General features: G+C 39.4%; 1 protein-coding gene and 1 long non-coding RNA gene across 8 annotated transcripts in view; one reads left to right on the top strand and one right to left on the bottom strand.

The window, feature by feature from the left end:
- Positions 1-1,193: 1,193 nt before the first annotated feature.
- On the bottom strand, positions 1,194-13,606 carry LOC116762601. Its single transcript, XR_004352293.1, has 2 exons — positions 13,191-13,606; positions 1,194-1,390 (listed from the first exon to the last, which is right to left on the bottom strand). It is a non-coding gene; the product is annotated as an uncharacterized LOC116762601 (long non-coding RNA).
- RBMS3 (RNA binding motif single stranded interacting protein 3) overlaps positions 13,348-21,694 on the top strand; it is a 738,234-nt gene continuing 729,887 nt past the window's right edge. For 2 of the 7 annotated variants that reach the window (XM_032649778.1, XM_032649774.1), the window contains exon 1: positions 14,072-14,146. In XM_032649778.1, coding sequence (XP_032505669.1) covers positions 14,072-14,146 — 75 coding nt within the window. Of the gene's footprint in view, positions 14,147-21,694 lie in introns of all 7 variants that reach the window. The other 5 variants (XM_032649773.1, XM_032649775.1, XM_032649779.1 and 2 more) reach the window with 5 other exon arrangements.

Below are 21,694 nucleotides of genomic sequence, written 5' to 3'. Positions count from 1 at the left end.
GAGAGGTGGCCGGGGCTGGAGGGGCTGAGGCAGTGAGCTGTCATGTTTCACGCGGCTTCCACCGTGGGAGGGAAGGTGCCACGGGCGACCTGACAGGCTGAGTTATTTGCAGCATTCCTCTGTGTCGTCCCCCACCCCCCCTCGCACCCACTGTGGGACGGCACACAATGTCATCATTTACCTGTCACAGAGGCAGTTAAGGTAGGAGATCGGGGTCCCAAAGTCCCAGGGTCTTCACACTGGTTTCTCCACGCTGCAATGCCAAACCTTCCCAGAAATTCTCCTAAGATGAGCCCAGTCTGACCCATGGCCCATCCCAGCCATAAATGAGCACTGTTCTTAAGTTCCTAACTCTGAAGAGGTGTAGGTATTTGATGGCTCTTGCTAAATTCTGACCTGAGCTTTAACCACTTTTCTTTACTAATTGGCCAGAACAGATTTCTTAACTTCATTCATTCTTTCTTTTTTTTTTTTAAATTTCTTGATAATTTGTAGCAACGTTTATCTCTCACAAAGGAAAACAGAGAATTTATTAGTAAATGTTGACCTAGGGCTCTGCAAAAGTTAAAAACTTGGCATTATTATTTAGAGGTTTAGCTTATACTAATTACCTCTGAGTTTTACTAGCCCTGTATAACAAGCTACCTTCTGCACATTTTATGTGAAAGCCGCTTTTCTGAAAGGATGAAAGTTGTTGGAGCCGGGAATGAATTAATTAGGTGCTAAGATTTATTTCCGACTAAATAATTCTCCTCCAGGTGGGGAAACTTTTAGTAGTTAAATTGCTAAAAATGAAGATTCTACGTGACAAAAACAAATCTCCAAGCAACAATTATTTGTCTGTGTTCTTAGCATTTATGAGTCTCAGTAAGCAGTCAGTACATTTATGTTCCCCCCATTACCTTTGGTCATAAACTTCCTTAAAGAAAAAACGAATAATTACGTTTCCTGACTGCAGAATGAGCATAAACATTCAGAATAGTGAAAAACCCTGGGTGGGACAGTTGGTGCATCTCGACTTCCCGGGATTAAACTATTTTCAAGGCATTGGCTAAAGAGTCAGGTAACTGTTTGGCCTTATTTTAGTTCCGCTCAGGGATGTCATCTCTAGAAGGCAAATCATAATCCGTGCGGGGCTGTTACTGAATGCAAGTTCATGCTCGACACACAGTGAGGCCAAACAAACCGAAATGTTTGGAGCAGAGAAAGTTTATTGCAGGGTCACGCAAGGAGAATGGGAGGAAACCCCAAACTCCCAGAAGGGTTTCAACAAAGCACTTTTAAAGGCCAGGTAAGGGAGGGGCGTGGTTAGTTGTTGCAAACTTCTTGGTGTCAGAATCCTTTGTTCTTGCATTGGTCCAGGTAGGTCAGGTCTTGATGTTCCTGTAAACTTCCAACAAGAAAAATGTTATTTTCAGTTCTGCAACTTTTTATCTCTGTATGAATAGAAAAGAGTTAAACCCTTAAAGGTCAGAGCCTTTAGAATGGGCTATCCTGTATATTTCAGGTTATACACAAGCAAAGTCAATCAAATACAAAGGTTAAAGTAAAAGAAACAGATTTAATATGGAGTCAGATTTGTTCTTCCCTATGACACGGCAGGCTGCTTTTGGATTTGGTGTCTCCCAGCACACAGCTGCTGGGAATGGCTGGGAGTCACACAAAGCCTGTGGCTCAGGTGTGTCAACCTGAGGTGTGATGCTGGTGTGAGTCTCCCATCCACTCTGGAGCCAGCCAGTGTACCCCTGCAGCCAAAAAGATGTAGTGTCAACTTGGTTTAACAAGTGTATCCTGGGACTGTGGGATACTGGAGTCAGAAAGGGACCTTAAATGACCTAATCACAACCTTCATTTTACACTTGGGAAAACTGAGGCTCCAGCTAGGGAGTTGATTTCTCCAGGGTCAGTCACTCACAGTCAGAAGCCCTGCATACCCTGGGTTTGGTACTCTTAAATGTCATCCCTGGGGTCAGGAAGGTGGCATAGGGTAGAGGGTAAGGAATAGACAAAGAAAAGAGAGTGAGTAAGGAAATTTGCAGGAAGGAATATTTTCCTTTGTAGTTCATGTGGGTTTCATTATTCTTTGTATTGCAATCGGAAAAGACATCAATGCAATGTTTTCACCACTAGAAATGTGCAAATAGAAATGAGACGACATAAGACAATTGTGTATTTCCTAGATCAGCACTTTTCAAACTCTTCAGTGAGAGACTGGTTTTTGTTTATTTCTAACTGACTAGCTGATATTTCTGTAAATTACTAGAAAAATGAAATGCAAAAAGCAGACTTTCAAACTACAAGTCCACACTTTCATTACTTAGAGAACAAGAGACATAAGATTCTTCCTATAAAGTTGATGGACACTCAACCTCAAGCCCTGTGCTCAGTGGACATGGTAGGGTCTGCCCATCAGCACTTGTCTGGGGACCACACTCAGGTAGCACTGTTCCTGACCTCCTTTTCCCTTGTATTTTGCACATTTGTCTGGTTTCTCTGAATTGGACCTTTATGATATCAGTGAAGGGGATCTGGGCATGTGTTATTCTGGACAGGCACTTTTTGTGCTGAATAACAATTTAAGAAAATACATTAAATATTCCCTTATGCTAAAAAGAAACAAACTCATAATTATTAAAAAAAACCCCACATGATGTGGCACATAAACACAATGGAATATTACTCAGCCTTAAAAAGAAATGAAATTGAGCTATTTGTAATGAGATGGATAGACCTAGAGTCTGTCATTCAGAGTGAAGTAAGTCAGAAAGAAAAGGACAAATACCGTATGCTAACACATATATATGGAATTTAAGGAGAAAAAAAAAATGTCATGAAGAGCCTAGGGGTAAGACGGGAATAAAGACGCAGACCTACTGGAGAACGGACTTGGGGATATGGGGAGGGGGAAGGGTGAGCTTTGACAGGGCGAGAGAGAGTCATGGACATATACACACTAACAAACGTAGTAAGGTAGATAGCTAGGGGGAAGCAGCCGCAAGGCACAGGGATATTAGCTAGGTGCTTTGTGACAGCCTGGAGGGGTGGGATGGGGAGAGTGGGGGGGAGGGAGACGCAAGAGGGAGGACATATGGGAACATATGTATATGTATAACTGATTCACTTTGTTATAGAGCAGAAGCTGACACACCATTGTAAAGCAATTGTACCCCAATAAAGATGTTTAAAAAAAACAAACAAACCAGAGCCTTTGGAACACTGTATGGATTCATATTGGGAACATAACTGTGGTTTAAGTCTCTTGAAGGGAGGCTTAATTTGGGGACGTGTTTGCTTTACTTGGTTTGAGTGTAAAGACGATTGAAAATATTAGGCGTTGCCAGTTGTCCATAAATTTAGACTGTATCAATTCTTGTGTCTTCTGAAAGGCCTGTGAACTGTGTCAGTGCATCGGTTAGGAGTAGGTTTGGCCAGAACTTAAAAATACAGAACACCCAGATAAATTTGAATCTCAGACAAGCAATGAATAATTTTTATAAGTATGACCCAAATATTCCGTAGGACATATCATATGCAATATTTGGAATATAATTATATTAAAAACATACTCACCATTTTTCTGAAATTCGAATTGAATTGGGTGTGCTGTATTTTATATGGTAACTCTAGTTAGTAGTATCCTTTCAGCTTAGACTTCTGCAACTCTGGATTTTTCTAGCAAGAGGAATCAGTCTAGCCAATCAAATCTGGCCATATCAACCCAACTTGCTTAGCTATTGGCAGATGGAAGCTGGACAGTTGATACAAAGTGATGATCTTCCTTTTAGAAAAATGTTTCCCATGTAACAAAGCAGCTATTCATCTTTCTCTACTTTGAGGCTTTTAGTTTGGGGTTTTCCAAAGCTCTAGTCCCACTAATGGCACAAGTCATGGCAGACGGTGTACTTGTAAGAACGGCCTCTAGAATCTGCCAGTTATATCAGGACCAAATTGACTCAATGGACTGGAAATAGTGACATTCTTTGCATGGAAATATACAGGGAGGCATAGTGATAAACCAAAAGAAAAAAACATTCTTGGTTTCTACAACATATTGTAAACAAGCTGGCAGAGCTGCATCAATATTTTTTACAAATAAATTCAATGAGAAACGTAGAAGTACAAAGGCAGAATTAGTTGAAGATAAAAATAAAATCTTAGATACAATACAGTTTTATTTTAATCCTTTTGAAACTATGTCCTCTGCCTTTGGTTGCCATTATTTTTTCATTACCCTCACTGAATAAGAGAATAGGTCTTTAGGTCTTTTTTTTTTTTTAAGACAATGGCTTTTTAATATTTTAAAATTAATTTATTTTTAAAATATTTATTTATTTATTTGACTGTGCTGGGTCTTAGTTGCAGCATGTGGGATCTTCATTGCGGCATGTGGGATCTTTAGTTGCAGAGTGCAGGATCTAGTTCTCTGACCAGGGATCGAACCCCAGGCCCCTTGCATTGGGAGCACAGAGTCTTAACCACTGGGCCACCAGGGAAATCCCAGTCTTTAGGTCTTAAATGAGAGTTTTGAACTTTTTTTGATGTCGAATTGATGCTTCCAGACTTTAAAGACTTAAACTTTTCTTAAATTGCTGTCTCAGGTAAGGAGTAGATGGCTACTTAAAATACACATGTAATTCATTTTGATATCGTCACTTCTGAGAGTTTAAAAATTTCCTCTCAACTAATAATAAAAACCTTACTTAGAAATATATATATATTTTTAAACAATGTTTATTTCACTTAATGAAACATGCTGATTTTAAGACAAATTGGAAAATGCCAAAATTTGTCAAAAAGAAAAGTAAAATCACCAATAACCTCACCAGAAAGGGAAAGTTTCACTGTTGTTATTTTGATGTAGTTCTTCTATTGTCTATGTGTTTATATTTTGTAGTTGAAAACCTACTGCATGTACAATGTTCTGTTTTTTCTGAATTTTTATTTTTTCCATTAGCTATTCAAGTTAAGCATTTCCCATATTGTTAAAATGTTTTCTAAGGATCATTTTAATGGTTGAATTATACTTTATACTGTAATTTATTTAATCACCTAGAGTTGGACATTCAGGTTTCTCTAGTTATTTACCGTTAAAATGCTAATGATGATCTCTTTTAGATTCTTAGAACTGAAGTTACTGGGTGAAAAGGATGGAGATTTTTAAGGCTATACATTTTGTTCAGTAGACATTTAATAGAAATGTATAAGAGTGTCCATTTCGTTGACCTTCACTGCTGCCATATTTTCTTTCATTTTATTAATACATTCTCCAGAGAAACACAAGTAGTCAGATATGTATTTGCATATATATATATATATATATATATATATATAGAGAGAGAGAGAGAGAGAGAGAGAGAGAGAGAGAGAGAGAGAGAGAGAGATAGCAAATTATTTTAACGGATTGGCTCACATGAGTGTGGGAGCTGGCTAATCACAAAACTGTAGGGCAGACTGGCAAGCTGGAGATGCAGAGAAGAGCTAGTTGAGTCTTTAGTCCAGCTGTAGTCTGGAGACAGACTTCCTTCCTTCTCGAGGGACCTTAGTCTTAACTCTTAAAGCCTTCAACTGATTGGATGAGGCCTACCCACATTATGGAGGGTAATCTGCTTTACTTAAAGTCTACTGATTTAAGTGTAAATCATGTCTAAAAAATACCTGGCAACAACATCTAGACTGGTGCTGACCAAACAACTGGGCACCATAACCTTGCCAAGTTGACACATGTAACTGTGTATTAACCATCACATCTGTCATCCAAATAGTTTATGCTGTATGACAGACAGCCATGCTCTTTCTTTCCAGTTTGCTATGAAGACACAAGTGACTTATTTAGGATGTTTCTGTATACTGTGAGTTTTATGTTTTAAACACAAAGGTTTTCTCATCCGATTTTGGAGTAAAGCATTTAAGATTTCAATCAAGGACACTGAGGAAAGAGCCTGAGTTTGGACCTTATACAGAAATGAGGCAGAAGTGTTCCTCTACTACGTGATAACTGGGTGAGTGTGGATCAGGTAGTTAAACCTGATCCTTCTCAGTTTTGTAAATTGTGAAAAATCATACCCAGTTCCCAGGTACTTGTGCGTTTTCACTGAGGAAACATTTATAGGCATCTCCTCCAATGTCTAGTATGTAGCTGTCCATCTATATCTGTGTTCATTTACTTCTTTGCCTTCTTTATCTCTTGACTAATTAACACCACACCCCAGTACTTACTCCAAATAGTCAGTGAAAGAACACTTTCCTTCTGAGTGTTCAGTATGATAGCAGTTCTCCTCCCATGAAAAAAATTTTTTTTTAATTTTATTGAAGTATAGTTGATTTACAATGTTGTATTAATTTCTGCTGTACAACAAAGTGATTCAGTTATATATATATATATATATATATATATATATATATATATACACACACACATCCTTTTTCATATTCTTTTCCATTATGGTTTATTACAGGATATTGAATATAGTTTCCTGTGCTCTACAGTAGGACCTTGTTGTTTATCCATTCTCTATATAATGGTTTGCAGCTGCTAATCCCAAACTCCCAATCCTTCCCTCCCATACACCCCCTCCCCCTTGGCAACCACAAGTCTGTTCTCTATGTCTGTGAGTCTGTTTCTGTTTTGTAGATATGTTCATTTGTGTCATATTTTAGATTCCACATATAAGTGATATCATATGACACTGGTCTTTCTCTGTCTGACTTATTTCACTTAGTATGATAATCTCTAGGCCCATCCATGTTGCTGCAAATGGCATTATTTCATTCTTTTTTATGGCTGAGTAATATTCCATCATATATATGTACCACATTTTGTTTTTCTGCTATGATGGTTAATATTTATTTATATTTTATATTCTACCAATTTTCAGAACATTTTTGAGTTAGGTTACAGTAAAAACATACACAGAGTTATTTAAAAGTCATGTTTCAGAAAAATATTTAAGGACATGGAAAGGTAATTGTTACATTAAAAAAGTTACACAGAGTTTCCACAATATTTTCACAGCTTTGTAAAAGAGAATACATATCTAACCAGGAAGAACATATACCAAAATTTTAAGAGGAATGATTATCTTTGAATTGTAGTATTTTAAAATTTTCTTTTCTCTTTTCTGCATTTCAAAAGTACAATGTATATCATTATTTTTGCAATCAGAAAAACATAATGTTATAAACGTACATGCATACATATAATAGGATAGAGGTGGGAAATAGCATAGAGAAAAGAAAGTCAGTATATTTTGTTCTCCTGAATAAATGAATCTAAAATTTACAAGACTTGTTCATTTCCTGAGGCTTATAAAACAGCTACAAATTGTTCATGCTTAGTGCTTTAATTAATACATACAAATTTTTTAACATCTTTATTGGAGTATAATTGCTTTGCAATGTTGTGTTAGTTGCTGCTGTATAACAAAGCGAATCAGCTATATGTATACATATATCCCCATATCCCCTCCCACTTGCGTCTCCCTCCCACCCTCCCTACCCCACCCCTCTAGGTGGTCACAAAGCACCAAGCTGATCTCCCTGTGCTATGCGGCTACTTCCCACTAGCTATCTATTTCACATTTGGTAGTGTATGTATGTCCATGCCACTCTCTCACTTTGTCCCAGCTTACCCTTCCCCCTCCCTGTGTCCTCAAGTCCATTCCCTACATCTGCATCTTTACTCCTGTCTTGCCCCTAGGTTCTTCAGAACCACTTTTTTTTTTTTTTAGATTCCATATATATGTATTAGCATACTGTATTTGTTTTTCTTTTTCTGACTTACTTCACTCTGTATGACAGACTCTAGGTCCATCCTCCTCACTACAAATAACTCAATTTCGTTTCTTTTCATGGCTGAGTAATATTCCATTGTATATATGTGCCACATCTTTATCCATTCATCTATCCGTGGACATTTAGGTTGTTTCCATATCTTGGCTATTGTGAATAGTGCTGCTATGAACATTGGGGTGCATGTATCTTTTTGAATTAGAGTTTTGTGCAGATATATGACCAGAAGTGGGATTGCTGGATCATATGGTAGCTCTATTTTTAGTTTTTTGAAGAACCTCCATGCTGTTTTCCATAGTGGCTGCACCAATTTACATTCCCACCAGCAGTGTAGGAGGGTTCCCTATGAAACTTCGGTTTTTACTTTTTGTGAATATGTTTCGTTGCACCTTCCATGATTTCCTAAAGTAGCATGCATTAAGCACTGATGAGTAAATGAGATGATTTTAGATAATCATTTTATTTATTCATTTATTTAACACACATTTATTGTGTATTAAATTCCAAGGACTGCTCTAGGTGCTGGGGATATAACAGGGAACAAGACAAATATGCTCCTTTCCTTTGTGGAGCTTACATATTAGCGGGGGTGCTACTCAAGCAAGGAAACCAATGAATACAGAATCAAATGACAAGTAATGTTGGATTTGTCAGGGTAGGCTAGGTGCTGCTGTGGTAAGTCACCAAATCTCAATAGCATAATCCAACAAAGGTTTACTTCTCATGCATGGCAAGTCAGTGGCTGGTCCAGGTGACTATTCAAGGCAGCTGTTCTCACCCCTCTGAGATGCTTATTCCATATCAGCACATTCTTGCCTCAGAGAAGAGTGGACTGGAGAATTAAACAGCAGCAGTTAAAGTTTTTGTGGGTGTCGCTCGTAAAAGCTTCATATTTTATTGGGCATAGCAAGTCATGTGGCCGTTCCTACTTTCAGTGAAATGGAGAAGTGTGAGTCTTGCTAATCCCAGTGGTAAAGGAGGTCCAGATGTGCCCGCCACAGTATTGAGTGCTACGAAAAATGTATATAGAGAGTTGGTGGATAGTGTGCATTTTTTAAAAAGATAATGGAAGCAAAATAAACATGAGCTTTATGTATATTATTGCTTAGAATTCTAATAAAGTTCACATGGATTTCAGAAGAAATTGAGTCAACTTAAAGAAAATTATTTTTATTGTTTCAAATTGGTACTCAGATATGAGAAAAAACATTAAGGTCATTTGTGAATGGTTGAAGTTTGAGACATACTGATTTGTTAAATCTACTTGAGGACATGGATAATAATACCGTATTTATACTGGTACCCTCGATTTTTTAGGCCCAGAATAGAGGCTCAGTAAACTGTTGTTGAAGTTAATATTGTTCATTGTTTTAAACTGCTCTTGCTTTTCTACTTAACTGTCTTGAACTATAGTCCATTGTAGTTTTGTCTTGAGGCTTGAAATTTTCTTCCAAGGCCAATTTTTATTGTCTTTATCTACATTAATATTTTTACATTCAATTATCGTTTAAGTTTGGGCCACACATACTTGAATGGTAATCTCTTTCTTCTTATTTGTCTCAGACATTTTCTTAAACCATTGGTAAGGATTCAGTAGGAGAAAAGAAAGTTGTAACATTAATGTTGGAATTTGCAATCTACCATCTTGTCTTTAAGAAAACAAACAAACCACTTTTATGTTTCATACTCATTTGGCAACTGCTGGGTTGGAAAGAGATTTCACAAATTTGAATAAAGTGGGCAGGAAATGCCACAATTTTTGCCTTTTATGTTTTACTCAAGGTCATGGATGTCTTTCTTAAAGGTAAAATAGAATACTCCTTTTGAAGATAGTATGATTATGGTTTTTCCTTATATCTCTACTGTTCTTTTACTTTTGACTAAGTCTTTGTAATTTACAAAAATAAATCATCCAGGGCTTCCCTGGTGGTGCAGTGGTTGGGAAGCCGCCTGCCAATGCAGGGGACACGGGTTCAAGCGCTGGTCCGGGAAGATCCCACATGCCGCAGAGCAACTAAGCCCCGGCGCCACAACTACTGAGCCTGCGCTCTAGAGCCCGCAAACCACAACTACTGAAGCCTGTGCGCTGCAACTACTGAAGCCCGCGTGCCTAGAACCTGTGCTCTGCAACAGGAGAGGCCACCGCAGTGAGAAGCCCACTCACCGCAACAAAGAGTAGCCCCCACTCGCTGCCACTGGAGAAAGCCCGCATGCAGCAATGAAGACCCAACGCAGCCAAAAAAAAAAAAAAAATTAAAATCAATCAATCAATCAATCATCCAGAGAGGGGACCCAGTTCTTCTCTGAGTGGCTAGGTCAAGGGCAAACCAGAAGAGTCTCTGTCTCTGCCCAATTGCCCCTTATTTCAATACCATCACTTCCCCATCTCTGGATGTATGTCTGAAACATCCTCTCAATTCTGTTAGCCAAGAACTTGTCTTAAATGAGTGCCTCTCCAGTCTGTGCTGTGAATCACGTGAATCTATAAGAGTCCATGCCCTTTGATGCAGTTTGCTGCTTTTGGATTTGTACAAAATTTGTTTATTTGGCAAATGGCACACAGCTGGCTTCTGATTTAGAGAGTGCCTTAAACTAGTTCCCTCCTACCTTAACTTGATCGTTTAAATGGAAAATGCTGCAGCTCCAACACAGCAGACATGATATAAAAACTATTTCTGACATGACTATCTTGCCCCCCGAATCTCCATGGCTACTGGGATCTCAGGGGAAAAAAAAATAAAAAATGAATGAAACACAGGTTTTACCATCCTCACAAGCGCTAAACTGTCTTTACGTTATTTAAGAAAAGCTTTAAATGTTCAGTGAATGTTCTTAAGCTAATGACAATTAGTGCCCAGAAAATACCGATAATCCAATGGAATAGAATAGATTTTGGGAAGTGGGAATTTGTGTAGAAATTGCTCATATTATTGACACATACTGGGAACTTTGCATATAAGTGGGCTATAGTGTACACTGAGAGGAGTTATTTATTTGGCTTTTTATTTGTAAATAAGACAGTAGTCCTTTCCCTTTAAGGAGCATCTTGGCAGTTATGAATGAAAGACTACTGATGTCCTTTGTCCAAAGTGGCCACGTTGGCAGAAGCATCTTGGCAGTTATGGAGGAGCATCTTGGCAGCTATGAATGAAAGAATACTGATGTCCTTTGTCCAAAGTGGCTGTGTTGGCAGAAGCCATCTAGGATCCTGATCCTAGGTGTCTTATAACTTGGAGGAACCCCAATCTTTCATTTAGGAAGACAGCATTCTGTAGTTGAAGATGATTTGGATAGAGTACTGGCTGCACTGTTAACCATCACTAATTTAGCTTTCCCCACCAAATTCCACCAAGGCTTGTAGATCTTGTCCCAGCCTCATTCTCTACTCTTTACTCCTCTACTCTTTACTTGCTCCCTTCCAGCCCCTGCACTATATCCGGCACATTCCAAAGACACATGCTTGCTGCCAGGCTTTCTGTTCTTACTGGTCCCTCAGCCTGGGATGCTCTTCTCCAGGTGCAGGCTTGTGTTTATTGAGCAGATCCAATAAGTACCAAGGTGTTATCAATGCTTCACATGTTTAACTCAGTGAATTCTCATAATAACTGTATGAAGTGGGCAGTGGCATCGGTTGGAGGAGGTGCCTTGTTCTGATCTGTGTAGCACTATATCCCCTGCACCCAGGAATGTACTGAAAGATGCATATGAGTTGGGTTAGAGTTGTTTCTGATATTTAAGATGTCTTATTCTTCAGACATTTACGGAGCAACCATTTGGTGCCAGATGCCATGCCAGTTTTAAAAAAGATGAAGGTAAACAAGAATGATGGGACCTCCTCCTTTCCTGCTTTTCCTAATGCTTTTAGAGCATCGTAGAGAAAACAGGCAATTCATAGGTAGTGACATAGGATGAGCATTATATTAGGGTAAATACAAGGTGCTGTGGGAAAGCCAGAGTGCATACGAAGCCACTGGGTGTGGGTGGTGCTGAGACCAAAGGGCGGGCTGGAGGATCTGCTGAAGGTGGGTCTGGGAGAGCCCCCCTGGCAGAGGGGATGACTGAAGGCCCTGAGAGCACAGCCCAGACCTGAAAGCAGGGCAGTGTCACTCAGGCATCAGACATGGGGGACAGGGTCTACTGCCTGCCTCTGGAGAAGAAAGTTAGGTTTTTAAGTGACTTGAAAAGTATACCAAAAGTTAGGACTCTATTGTCTGAGTAGTGAGATGCTGCAAAGAATTTTAAAATCAATGGGATTTTTATTTAGTATCTGATTCAGTTGACTCTCTCCAGCTAGGTTAGTTGGAAGTAGTTCCATTTTCTAGATGAGACCTTTGAGTCCCAGAAGAACACATAAACATTGGCAGACTTGATTTAATTTTCTCAGTGACAGGGCTTCTACCTCCTACTCTCCACCCTCTCCCCTTCCTTCCTTCCGATCGTCATTCTTGTCAAAAGTCAAACATAAAACTGTGTGCCCACCATCCTGATCTGTCTCCAAGGAGCCTACCTGCACTCACAGGGCTCCCAGGAACCAGACCCCTGCGGGAAGCCCATTGCCCCAGGGGTGGTAGGGCTTGTACATGGGACCGCATTCTCTGGTCTTCTTGCCTAGGAAGCTGGATTTGTACCAGGAACCTTTCATCTGAAAAGGCAACTCTGGGCTGGGGAGAATACAGCCGACTTGACAAAGTCGAGAGGAGTTCAGTGCTGGTCTGCCCACGCTCTGGGCATGCGTGAGCCCTCAGCAAAACACAGCTGGCATGTCTAATTTTAGCCTCGCCTGCCTTGAAAAGGGACCCTTTAAGGAAATATATTTCCTCTGAAACAATCTGTATTATAATGTAGCAGCTGATAGACACGTCAGAATACTACTTATTATTGGTGGAGAAACACCCTGCCAAGTGATTATGATTTTTATTCTTTGTGTTTGTGTATGATGATGTCAGGAAAGTGATTAAAGCCTCCATGAATCATAAAGAGATAGACAGTGAGAGAAACAGTGATTTTATTTATCAAGACGATCATAAACCGAAGGGGACACCTCTTTTGATTTTTACAAAATGGATGTAATGATCTGATTATTTCTGCTATGATAAGTTGCTAATTGTGATCTGATGATGCCTGGCTTGTAACGAGCAGTCCTGGAGTAGACTACAACATTTCTTCAATACTTACCATCCTCCACGTTCTCCGAGAAGTAAAAGGTTAGTTTCTAAAGCAGGTCTTGGATTCCTTCGGCTTTAGTGCGTTCACAGGTTTTGAAAGCATCCGGGACACACTTTTTCCATTTTCACCAGCAAGCTTAGCCCGTCTGCCTTGATTTTTTCCTTTCTCTCCCTTCCTCCCTTCGTCCTCCTGTCCCTCCCGGGGTCTGCTGTGTTTTGTTTCGCAGTGTGGCTTACCTTGAAACTTGGCAAGCAAAGCAAAGAAGGCAGCTCTTGTGCGGGGTTGATGGAGGGAAGGATAAGGAATCATCCGCCGCCCACATTTGAGTTCCCCGGGATCAGCGGCAGCGGCAGCAGCTTTGCTGCAAAAACCGCTTTGCTATTCGAGATAGCCAGTAGAGGGAATCGGAACTTTGCTTGCAGCAGGGGTTGAAGCAGCCTTTTTTTTTTCTTGGAGGAAAGACTGCAGCCTTCTGGACTGCGTACGCTGCTCCCTGGAGGGGCTCTCCGGGTCCCACCCACTGGCTGGAAGGAGGGGACGTGAATGAAAGGACAGGACAAGCACCGAACACCATGTCACTCTGGGAGAGACACAGCAGCAACTGAGCTGTGAGAGGTTTTTTTCTTTTTTTAGTTTTTCTTTTCCCCTTTCTTTTTCTTTCTCCCCCCCCCCTTTTCTTTTTTCTTTTCCTTTCTATGTTTTTTTTTTCATTTTCTTTAAGGTGGGGAAAGAGACACACAGGAGACAGGAAGCTGATCTGCAAGATTTCTGAGTTGTGCTAAAAGGACTTTGATTTTTTTTTTTCCTTTACAAACGTTGGCAATTGACATCACTACGGACAGCCGGGTAGAGAACAAACTGCCTCATCCCAAGTGGACCCCAGGCGAGAGCTGGGGAGGCTGTGTGGGGGTTTTCCTACAGATCCCCCACCTCCCTCTTTTTTTGGTGTGTTTCTTTTTAAAATTCTTGCTGTGTTGGAACTAGTGAGTGGTGGAAGACTCTCCGAAGCCTCATCAGTCATCGGGACTGTCAGGAATAGTGGTTCCAGAGGAAGCTCGGCCTGGGGCACATACCCTGTCATCCAGTTCCCTGCCTCGGAGATAGAGATTCCAGCTACATGGGCAAACGCCTGGATCAGCCACAAATGTACCCCCAGTACACTTACTACTATCCTCATTATCTCCAAACCAAGGTATGGCTCGCTCCACAGTCTGGCAGCAGTGGGGTGTCCTTCTGAACTTGGGATGGGAAACAGACAGGCATGTGAATTATTATTTACCGCCTCCCTCCCCTTACCCCATCACCTCTTCCTGCTTCTTTGAAATTAGTAACATAGCAATGGAGTTAATGAAGCAGAGAAGGATATAAGAAGAAAGCAAGCCTGGAACCGGTGCTTTCTCTTTAAGAAGAGATAATAGTTTTACTTGAGTTCCTTTGTTGTTATTTGGCTGCCTAGGTGTTCCTGATATCCGTCAAGTCCTTGGCAGATGGGCAGGGTTGTTAAAAAGGAGATCATAACAGTGATGATCAGGCACAAGAATACAATTTCAGGGGCTTTTCTGGTGAGCTGTTCTTTGTTTGTGGCTCTAAAAGGTTTTTTCCCACTGGATAGGACACGCCGGGGTGGGGGCGACTCAAACTTTTAACTGCTGAGTGTAGAATGAAAGGCGGGTGTGGGAAGGTACACGGTAACTAATTCAAGTCTCTTGGAGTTTGCTTGGGTACATTTTTGTTTTTTTTATGGCCTTATTTTATACTGAGGATGATCAGGATGCTAGAGAGTGAATTTAGGAGCTTTACAATAGATGTTCTTTACTTTTAGAAGCTAGATGTTGGCTGCCATCAGGAGGCCTGGGTCTTGAAAAACGATGAAATATACTGATGATAATTGGACATGAATTGGTTAAATACTTTAGGCTTTATGTGTGTGCTCAAATGATCATGAGGGGGCCAGTGGCAAGACCACGTCACTGAACAGTGGGTCATGCCAATCATGAACTTTATCCTGCAGTTCAGACATGGAAGACCCTCAGGTGTGAAATCACTGCTCCAATTTGTCAATTACATCGGACTTAATTTCAGGGGAAAATGTTGGTTGTTCCCCCTTGAATGCATGGATTGTATTCCTTTATGGATGATATTATTTTATATTGCATTAGCCAGACTCTACTGTGTTCTTGGTAAATACGCCGGGAGTGAACAAGGCATGCCTGAGTGATCTGTGCTGTCACCAGGACTGGGTGCTGTGATTTGGGTTTGGTAATTCATGCCGTAGTTAGCTCTCATTTATTCTCTCTCACCAAACAATGCTGATTTGTAAACCAGATCAGGCAGCAGACTTTCAGTATTATATTAAAGATTGTTCTTTTCTTCCTTTCCTTTCTCAGTCGCTTTACAATTTGCCCTGCCCCTCCAAGGTCGACTCACACTGCTTTTTGCCTTTGTGAGCATTTAGTTTGGGCTGCTGCTGAAATAAATAGACCAGCCCGCCTGCTCCAGTGGCTAGAGTTTTAACTCTTTGGGGGATTGGGAAGAGAACGGCTGCCTGCCTTCCTCAAAGAAATGGCAAAGCAAGGACAAGTTAAAAGGGGAAATTTATAGTCATTTCTCATCCCCCAAAGAAACAGAAACAACAAACAAAGGTTGCATGAAAAATATCGCACACTCCATCCCCTTTAGTCATTTGGCTAAATTTTTACAAATGTTTCAAAATTCATGCTTTCTTTTTGGTTCTCGTTTTCTCTGATGAAGTCTATTCAGAAAAGAAACTTTAGATCAAAATGAATGGAATAATTGCTTTTTGGTTTGAGATTTCTTTTAACTTATTGCTAGCAGGAAATAATGTCGGGCACGTTATTATTAAAGACACAGGACCAGCTACACTGGTGGGAAGTTTGTGTGTGTGTGTGTGTGTGTGTGTGTTGTTTGGGGTAAAGAGGAAACATAGGGTGTTGAGGGAAAAGAGAGCTAGAAAAATAGAGAGGGAATTTAAAAATAAATCTGTTTTGGGGTCCTATGTAGTTTAGTGTTGTGTAGACAGGCAGCATCTGGATCTTGTTACTTTCAAGCTAGTCAAAGCCATCAACTTCTGGAACATTTTTAAAGAAGTTAGATCCATTAGGCGACCTCAGCTGATATTTGGGTAATCAGATCAGGGTGGTAGGGAGTATAAGATCAGCTACTTTGGCTATCATGGTAGTTCATATTGATTATTACGTTGTAAAATTTCGACAGTGCTGTGAAGTTGTCAAATATCATTACAGTGGCTCTGAAATGACAGACATTAATGACATTCCTGGAAGCTGAAGATATGAAAATGTGCCCTGTTTGGGAACTTAGGCACTCAGGGAATGGGAGGAAGGGTCAATGTGCAATATTTTAAAATATGGGAACTTTCTGACAGCATTCGCACTGTATAATAAAGTCTCATCACACCCCAGCATAGCATGAAAACAACCGGGTTGTTTCGGTAGCACTTTTTGCTCCTTTTACACTTATATCTCAAAATATAACCTATAGTAATTTTGAAGGAAATGCATGCTGCTTAGATTTATTTGCTAAGCCTAGGTGGAATTCCATAAAATCCACTGTCCTTCCAGCCTTGGCTTGTAGTTTTAATCCAATTTTTAAATCATTGCTTTTTAAAATGATGCTGATATGTAAAGAACATTTATGGTTGATAAAAATAGAATTCTGTGGTTGACAACAAAAATCATATTCTGGTGATACCATGCCTTAAACTGCTCTCTAAATTCAGGTGTTTTTAACTCACCCACAAAAGCTATTTGCTGACATTAGTTTTGGTTGGAAAATCTTCATGGGATGTTTATTATTGTATTCATTCAGAAAATGCCAAAATACTGAGCCTTCTCTTTCTACCTAAATATGTGTGTTAAATGCAGCTGCTATTTTCTTATGATAAAACAAAATGAAAACGGATTTTGAAATAAATGCAACTGTCTTCCATTTCCTCAAATGCAATTTAAGTTTTAGAAAAACTTGTGACACTTCCCTGCTTTCTCTGCTCCCCTTATTACCCATCACGTTAGAACCAATCTCTTCACTGTGTTGTTTAAAAAGAAAAAAATAATAGAAATAAGATATTTATGCTTTTGTTTCTTTGAAAAAAATTTCCAGATGCTTAAAATGTTATATTAGAAAAATGTATGGGTAAGTCAAATAAAAGGAAAACCCATGGCTGACTTGTAGCTGTTGTACCTTGTAGTAATGTGGGTATAACATGCTTACTCTCCCAGACCTCACATTCAAAGTTGACTTGTCAATTTTCCTTTTGACAGATTTTGTTTTCCTAGGCAAAGAAGCAGTTTCTAAAAAGAACATTACTTTTATTTAGAAGTAATGAAGAAATTTTGGTGACATGTCATAATATTTCAATAAGAGACATAACTGGATTTTAAAAAAAGAGTTTCATCAAAACAAATTTGCTGTTGGAAAAGCCACCCATAATAATCAGCAAGTTTTAGAGAAAGGAGACCAAAAAATAGTTTCTTAGCTTAATGATAATATATGTAATGATGTTTGCTTAAGTTGTAACATAATATTTCTCAAGAATTTTGTTACAGCCCATTCCAAATAACCAACCTGTTGCTATTGCATTATGAGACCCAGGGTGAATTTCAATCTGAATTGGAGGTACTTTGGGGGTGTTTTTTTTGAAAAACAAATGAGTTGAACTGGGAAAGCTAAAGAGTAAAACGTGGTCACAGCCTGGTGAGTTGATATTTTGCAGTTGAGAAATAGATATTTCTCTCATATGTGATATTTAGAAAACTTTAGTCATCTTCATGAAACTTAAAACTCACCCAAGCACACACAGCAAGTTTGTCTTTTCTTCCTTTCCACGCCCTTGCCAGATCACTCTATTTCTCCCAGTTCAGTGCAGTTTCTAATCACTCTACTTTTTCATCAGTCTGCTGCCTGCCCTTCTTTGGCCATCTGCTTCCCCAGAAGACCTTGAAGAAAGGGGTTCAGACCATGGAACCCTGACCAGGTCTCCCTGGCTGGTGGTACTCAAATTCTGTTCAGAGCCTGGTGTGAAGTTGGGGTCAGGTGGAGGAGTAATTCATCACCAGCACACTGATTTCAGGCTGAATTTCCAGCCATCTGCAGCTGGACAGCCGCCCCGCTCTAAATGTCTAGCTGGACCCCAGTTGTGCCATGAAAAGAGCAGACAGTTGAAAACACAAGGCCAGGGCTGCCTGCAAAGGAAGAGGGAGCCTCCCCAGGGGCCAAGGATATTCTTAAAGATGTGAATGTACAGGTCCTACAAAAGCAAAACAAAACAACCCTTCACACATTCCTCGCACATGAAAATGTAGAAAATCTTGCAGAGGGAGGGAATGAGTTTAGAATTTCCTTAGTACTTCCTGCCTCAGATTTGCATTGATAGTCAGAGTTGGTAACTTGCCAGTTACCAACCAGTTTTGTATGTTTCAGCCTTGAAAACTCCCAGGTACTGTTTTCCTTTGAAAGACTGAAACATATAAAACCAGTTTTCTAAAAATCTTACAGCAAGAGAATTTTTAGGAATAACTCCACATATTTCTTTCACTGCAGGGGGGTTATATGATAGCATGAAATGATGATCGATCTTATATCCTGTTAGAATGTATACTATTTTAATTGGTTTTAAATGAGAGAAACATAGAAACAAGAGGCCACCTTGCCTTTTCAATTTGGTTTTTTTTCTTTACTCCTCCAAATCTTTGTTTGCATTGGGATTTTCCTTCTCTAATGTCGTCATTGTTTTCACAACGCTAAGTTTGGTGCCTACTAAAAGGAGTAGAAATGTAAAAAGTTCATGCTTTTTTTTTTTTCTAGAATAATTCCAAACTTAAGGGAAACACCGTGTATATTTCTTTGAATAGTATCTTTCCAACACATTTTCCTTTCACTTTCTCTCAATTTGGAAAAAGAAAAACAGAATTATAACTCAAACCTATTTCCATGAAGTACTAAAATGTATTTGAGGGCTGGAGGTAGGGGCCACGTGAAGGAAGAGGCCAAAGAGAAGGAAGGATGCACATCATTCCAGGTCTTTCTGGCTCCAGGAATTATGGAAAGCTTCGTTTTTGCACTAATATGATTTACACAATCCTTTTTGACATTATCAGTCTTTTTGGCAGAGAGAAGTCTCAGTCACAATGATGCCCATGCCAAATTCTAAGAAAACCAGGGTTTTCCTTTAAAAGAAAATCTTTGGAGTGTTGGACTTCTTATTCAGAGTAAATGGTTGATGTTTATCCAAAATTGACTTCAAGTACTACATTAAAATTGTGTTTTGTAACAGCCTCATAAGCCACAGCTGTATGTGATTAAATAGTGTAATATCAAAAGCATGTGAGAAGAGACATTTTTATGCTATAGCTGTTCGCAGCAAGAGTACAGATGGGGCTGAGGGGAGCCCAAGAGCAGAAATGTGTGTGGTGATACGTGTGTTGTTGAGGATATGTTATGATACGTTGTGTTGAGGGTACGTGTTGCTATTTTTGGCAGTAGTGGGAAAAATGCTGAACTATTTTGGATGTGATTAAAAATATGCTATTTGAAAATGGAAACCAACATAAAATACCAATTTTTATTTTAAATATGGAATGCCATTTCATTGCAAAACACATAGTTACTGAATGGATCTGAAAGAAATACAGATGGAAAGATGAAAGTTATTCCCATGAAGCACACATTCAAAAAGCAAAAGTGAAGTTTTTCCTTTCTGTTTTGAAATTATAAATGGTTTTCTTCTCTGTTTCTTTGCTACTTTAATCTATGGAACTATTGTAAGAAAACCTTCAGGCCATTTATCCCTAAACAAAAGAGTGATACATAGTAAGGATCAGTGACTTAGAGCAAAATAGGTGGCAGTGTGATTCTTTTTTAAGATGTTTGAGAATATGATATTCAGTTTGGTATGAATATGAATATTTTGTTGCTAGTGTTAAAAATTACATAGTCACACAAGGAGACAACTTTTGTTTCTATCTCTTTAGCAGGGATGTTATAGTAAAGAGGCTTTAACTACAGTGTTTTTGAAAGACTGTTCATGAAAACTATAATCTCTTATCTTCTAGAGATTATCAATCAATAGGATTACTAATACTAATAAAAGATTTATTACTAAGTGATCATTTTCAGGGCCTTGAAAAAGCCTATAGAATTGGCTATTTTCAGATTTCAAACATTCAAAAGCAATTTTCTAAAGGCAAGAAGAGGTGTGGACCGAGGTAAGTTGGATTCTGTTTGTTTTGGTTTTTAATTTTTCTTTTTCAAGTTGATATTAGCAGAGAATTTGTTCACATAACTTTATTTTTCCATGTAGATTTATTGGTCAGGAACTATATACCATGTAGAATCAGATATCTGAATGAAGTTTTGCTTTTCAGAACATCAACCTCTAATATACATCCAATTTCTAGTGGATGGAGAGTAATTATAAGACATTCATTCTGCTTTTCTTTGGGAGAATTCTCTGATTTGGTGTCAGTGAGTTAGTTTTTAGGACAGGTTCCCTAAGATCCCTTCCAGGCTTAGCATTTGTGACTCTTGCTTTGAGATGGATGAGGCTGCTTTGATATATTAGGGATATTTGGGAGATGACCTTGGATTTGTGCCACTGATGAGTTTTTGTAAGGGTCCTCAGCGCTTTCTACAGAGCAGATCAAGCGCTGCTTTGACGACTCTGGAGGCTTGACACATGAAACTGTCTGCATCCTTCACCACATCTAAATCCAGGGCACCCAGAGAAACACCCCCATTACCCAGGATTAGGTGGAGAGCAGCTCCCAGGGGTGAGGCCAAGTGACAGGCACTCTTTAATCATCATCGCTGGCTTTGTCGTGGTTCAAGTTTTCTTCCTTGAGTGGGTAAAATTAGGCCTTATGCGAAGACTTGCTCTCTCCAGGTGGCATAAGAGCTGAATAGTGATGCATGTGTTTGGCTAAACCAGTTGATCTCATTAAGATCCTAAGAGCCCGAGCTTCCCTGGTGGCGCAGTGGTTGAGAGTCCGCCTGCCGATGCAGGGGACGCGGTTCGTGCCCCGGTCCGTGAAGATCCCAAATGCCGCGTAGCAGCTGGGCCCGTGAGCCATGGACGCTGAGCCTGCAAGTCTGGAGCCTGTGCTCCACAACGGGAGAGGCCACAACAGTGAGAGACCCATGTACCGCAAAAAAATAATAAATTAAATAAAATAAATTAAAAAAAAAAAGATCCCGACAGCCCTAGTTTCATGAATGAATCTAAGAGCTCGTGTACATGTGGAAATAACAATTGATAGATGAAATGCTATTTTGACTGGAGTTTGCAAAACCTTGAAATCCCTGAATTTCTGAATAGTAACCTTTAAAGAGCAGGGAAAAAATACTCTAGTAACCAGAGTGCATGGTATTGTAGGAGAAAAATAATATCTTCTCCATGACACATAAACAAAAACATTCTCTTTTCCTCTCTTTCTCGCTAGATACTCTTCTTGGTCCTCCTCAAAGCCCCTGTTACCTGAACTAATGAAAGTAAATGGAACCCTGAAATTTGTTTTTATGAATGACTAACAAATACCAAAAATAAACTAGACTACATACACAGTCAAGGCAACCCTGATAATATCCTTTCCTGTTGTGTGGAAAGTAAGACATAATAGAAGTAAAATAAATCTCATGATATTCTAAATATTGGTAGTAAGTGTTTTGGGCAACTGATTTTTAACTTTTTCTAGAATTAGTTTTCTTA

The sequence above is a fragment of the Phocoena sinus genome, chromosome 11 (genome assembly GCF_008692025.1).
Source record: "Phocoena sinus isolate mPhoSin1 chromosome 11, mPhoSin1.pri, whole genome shotgun sequence".
NCBI classification, from domain to species: domain Eukaryota; kingdom Metazoa; phylum Chordata; class Mammalia; order Artiodactyla; family Phocoenidae; genus Phocoena; species Phocoena sinus.
This window is presented reverse-complemented; position numbering and strand designations above follow the sequence as displayed.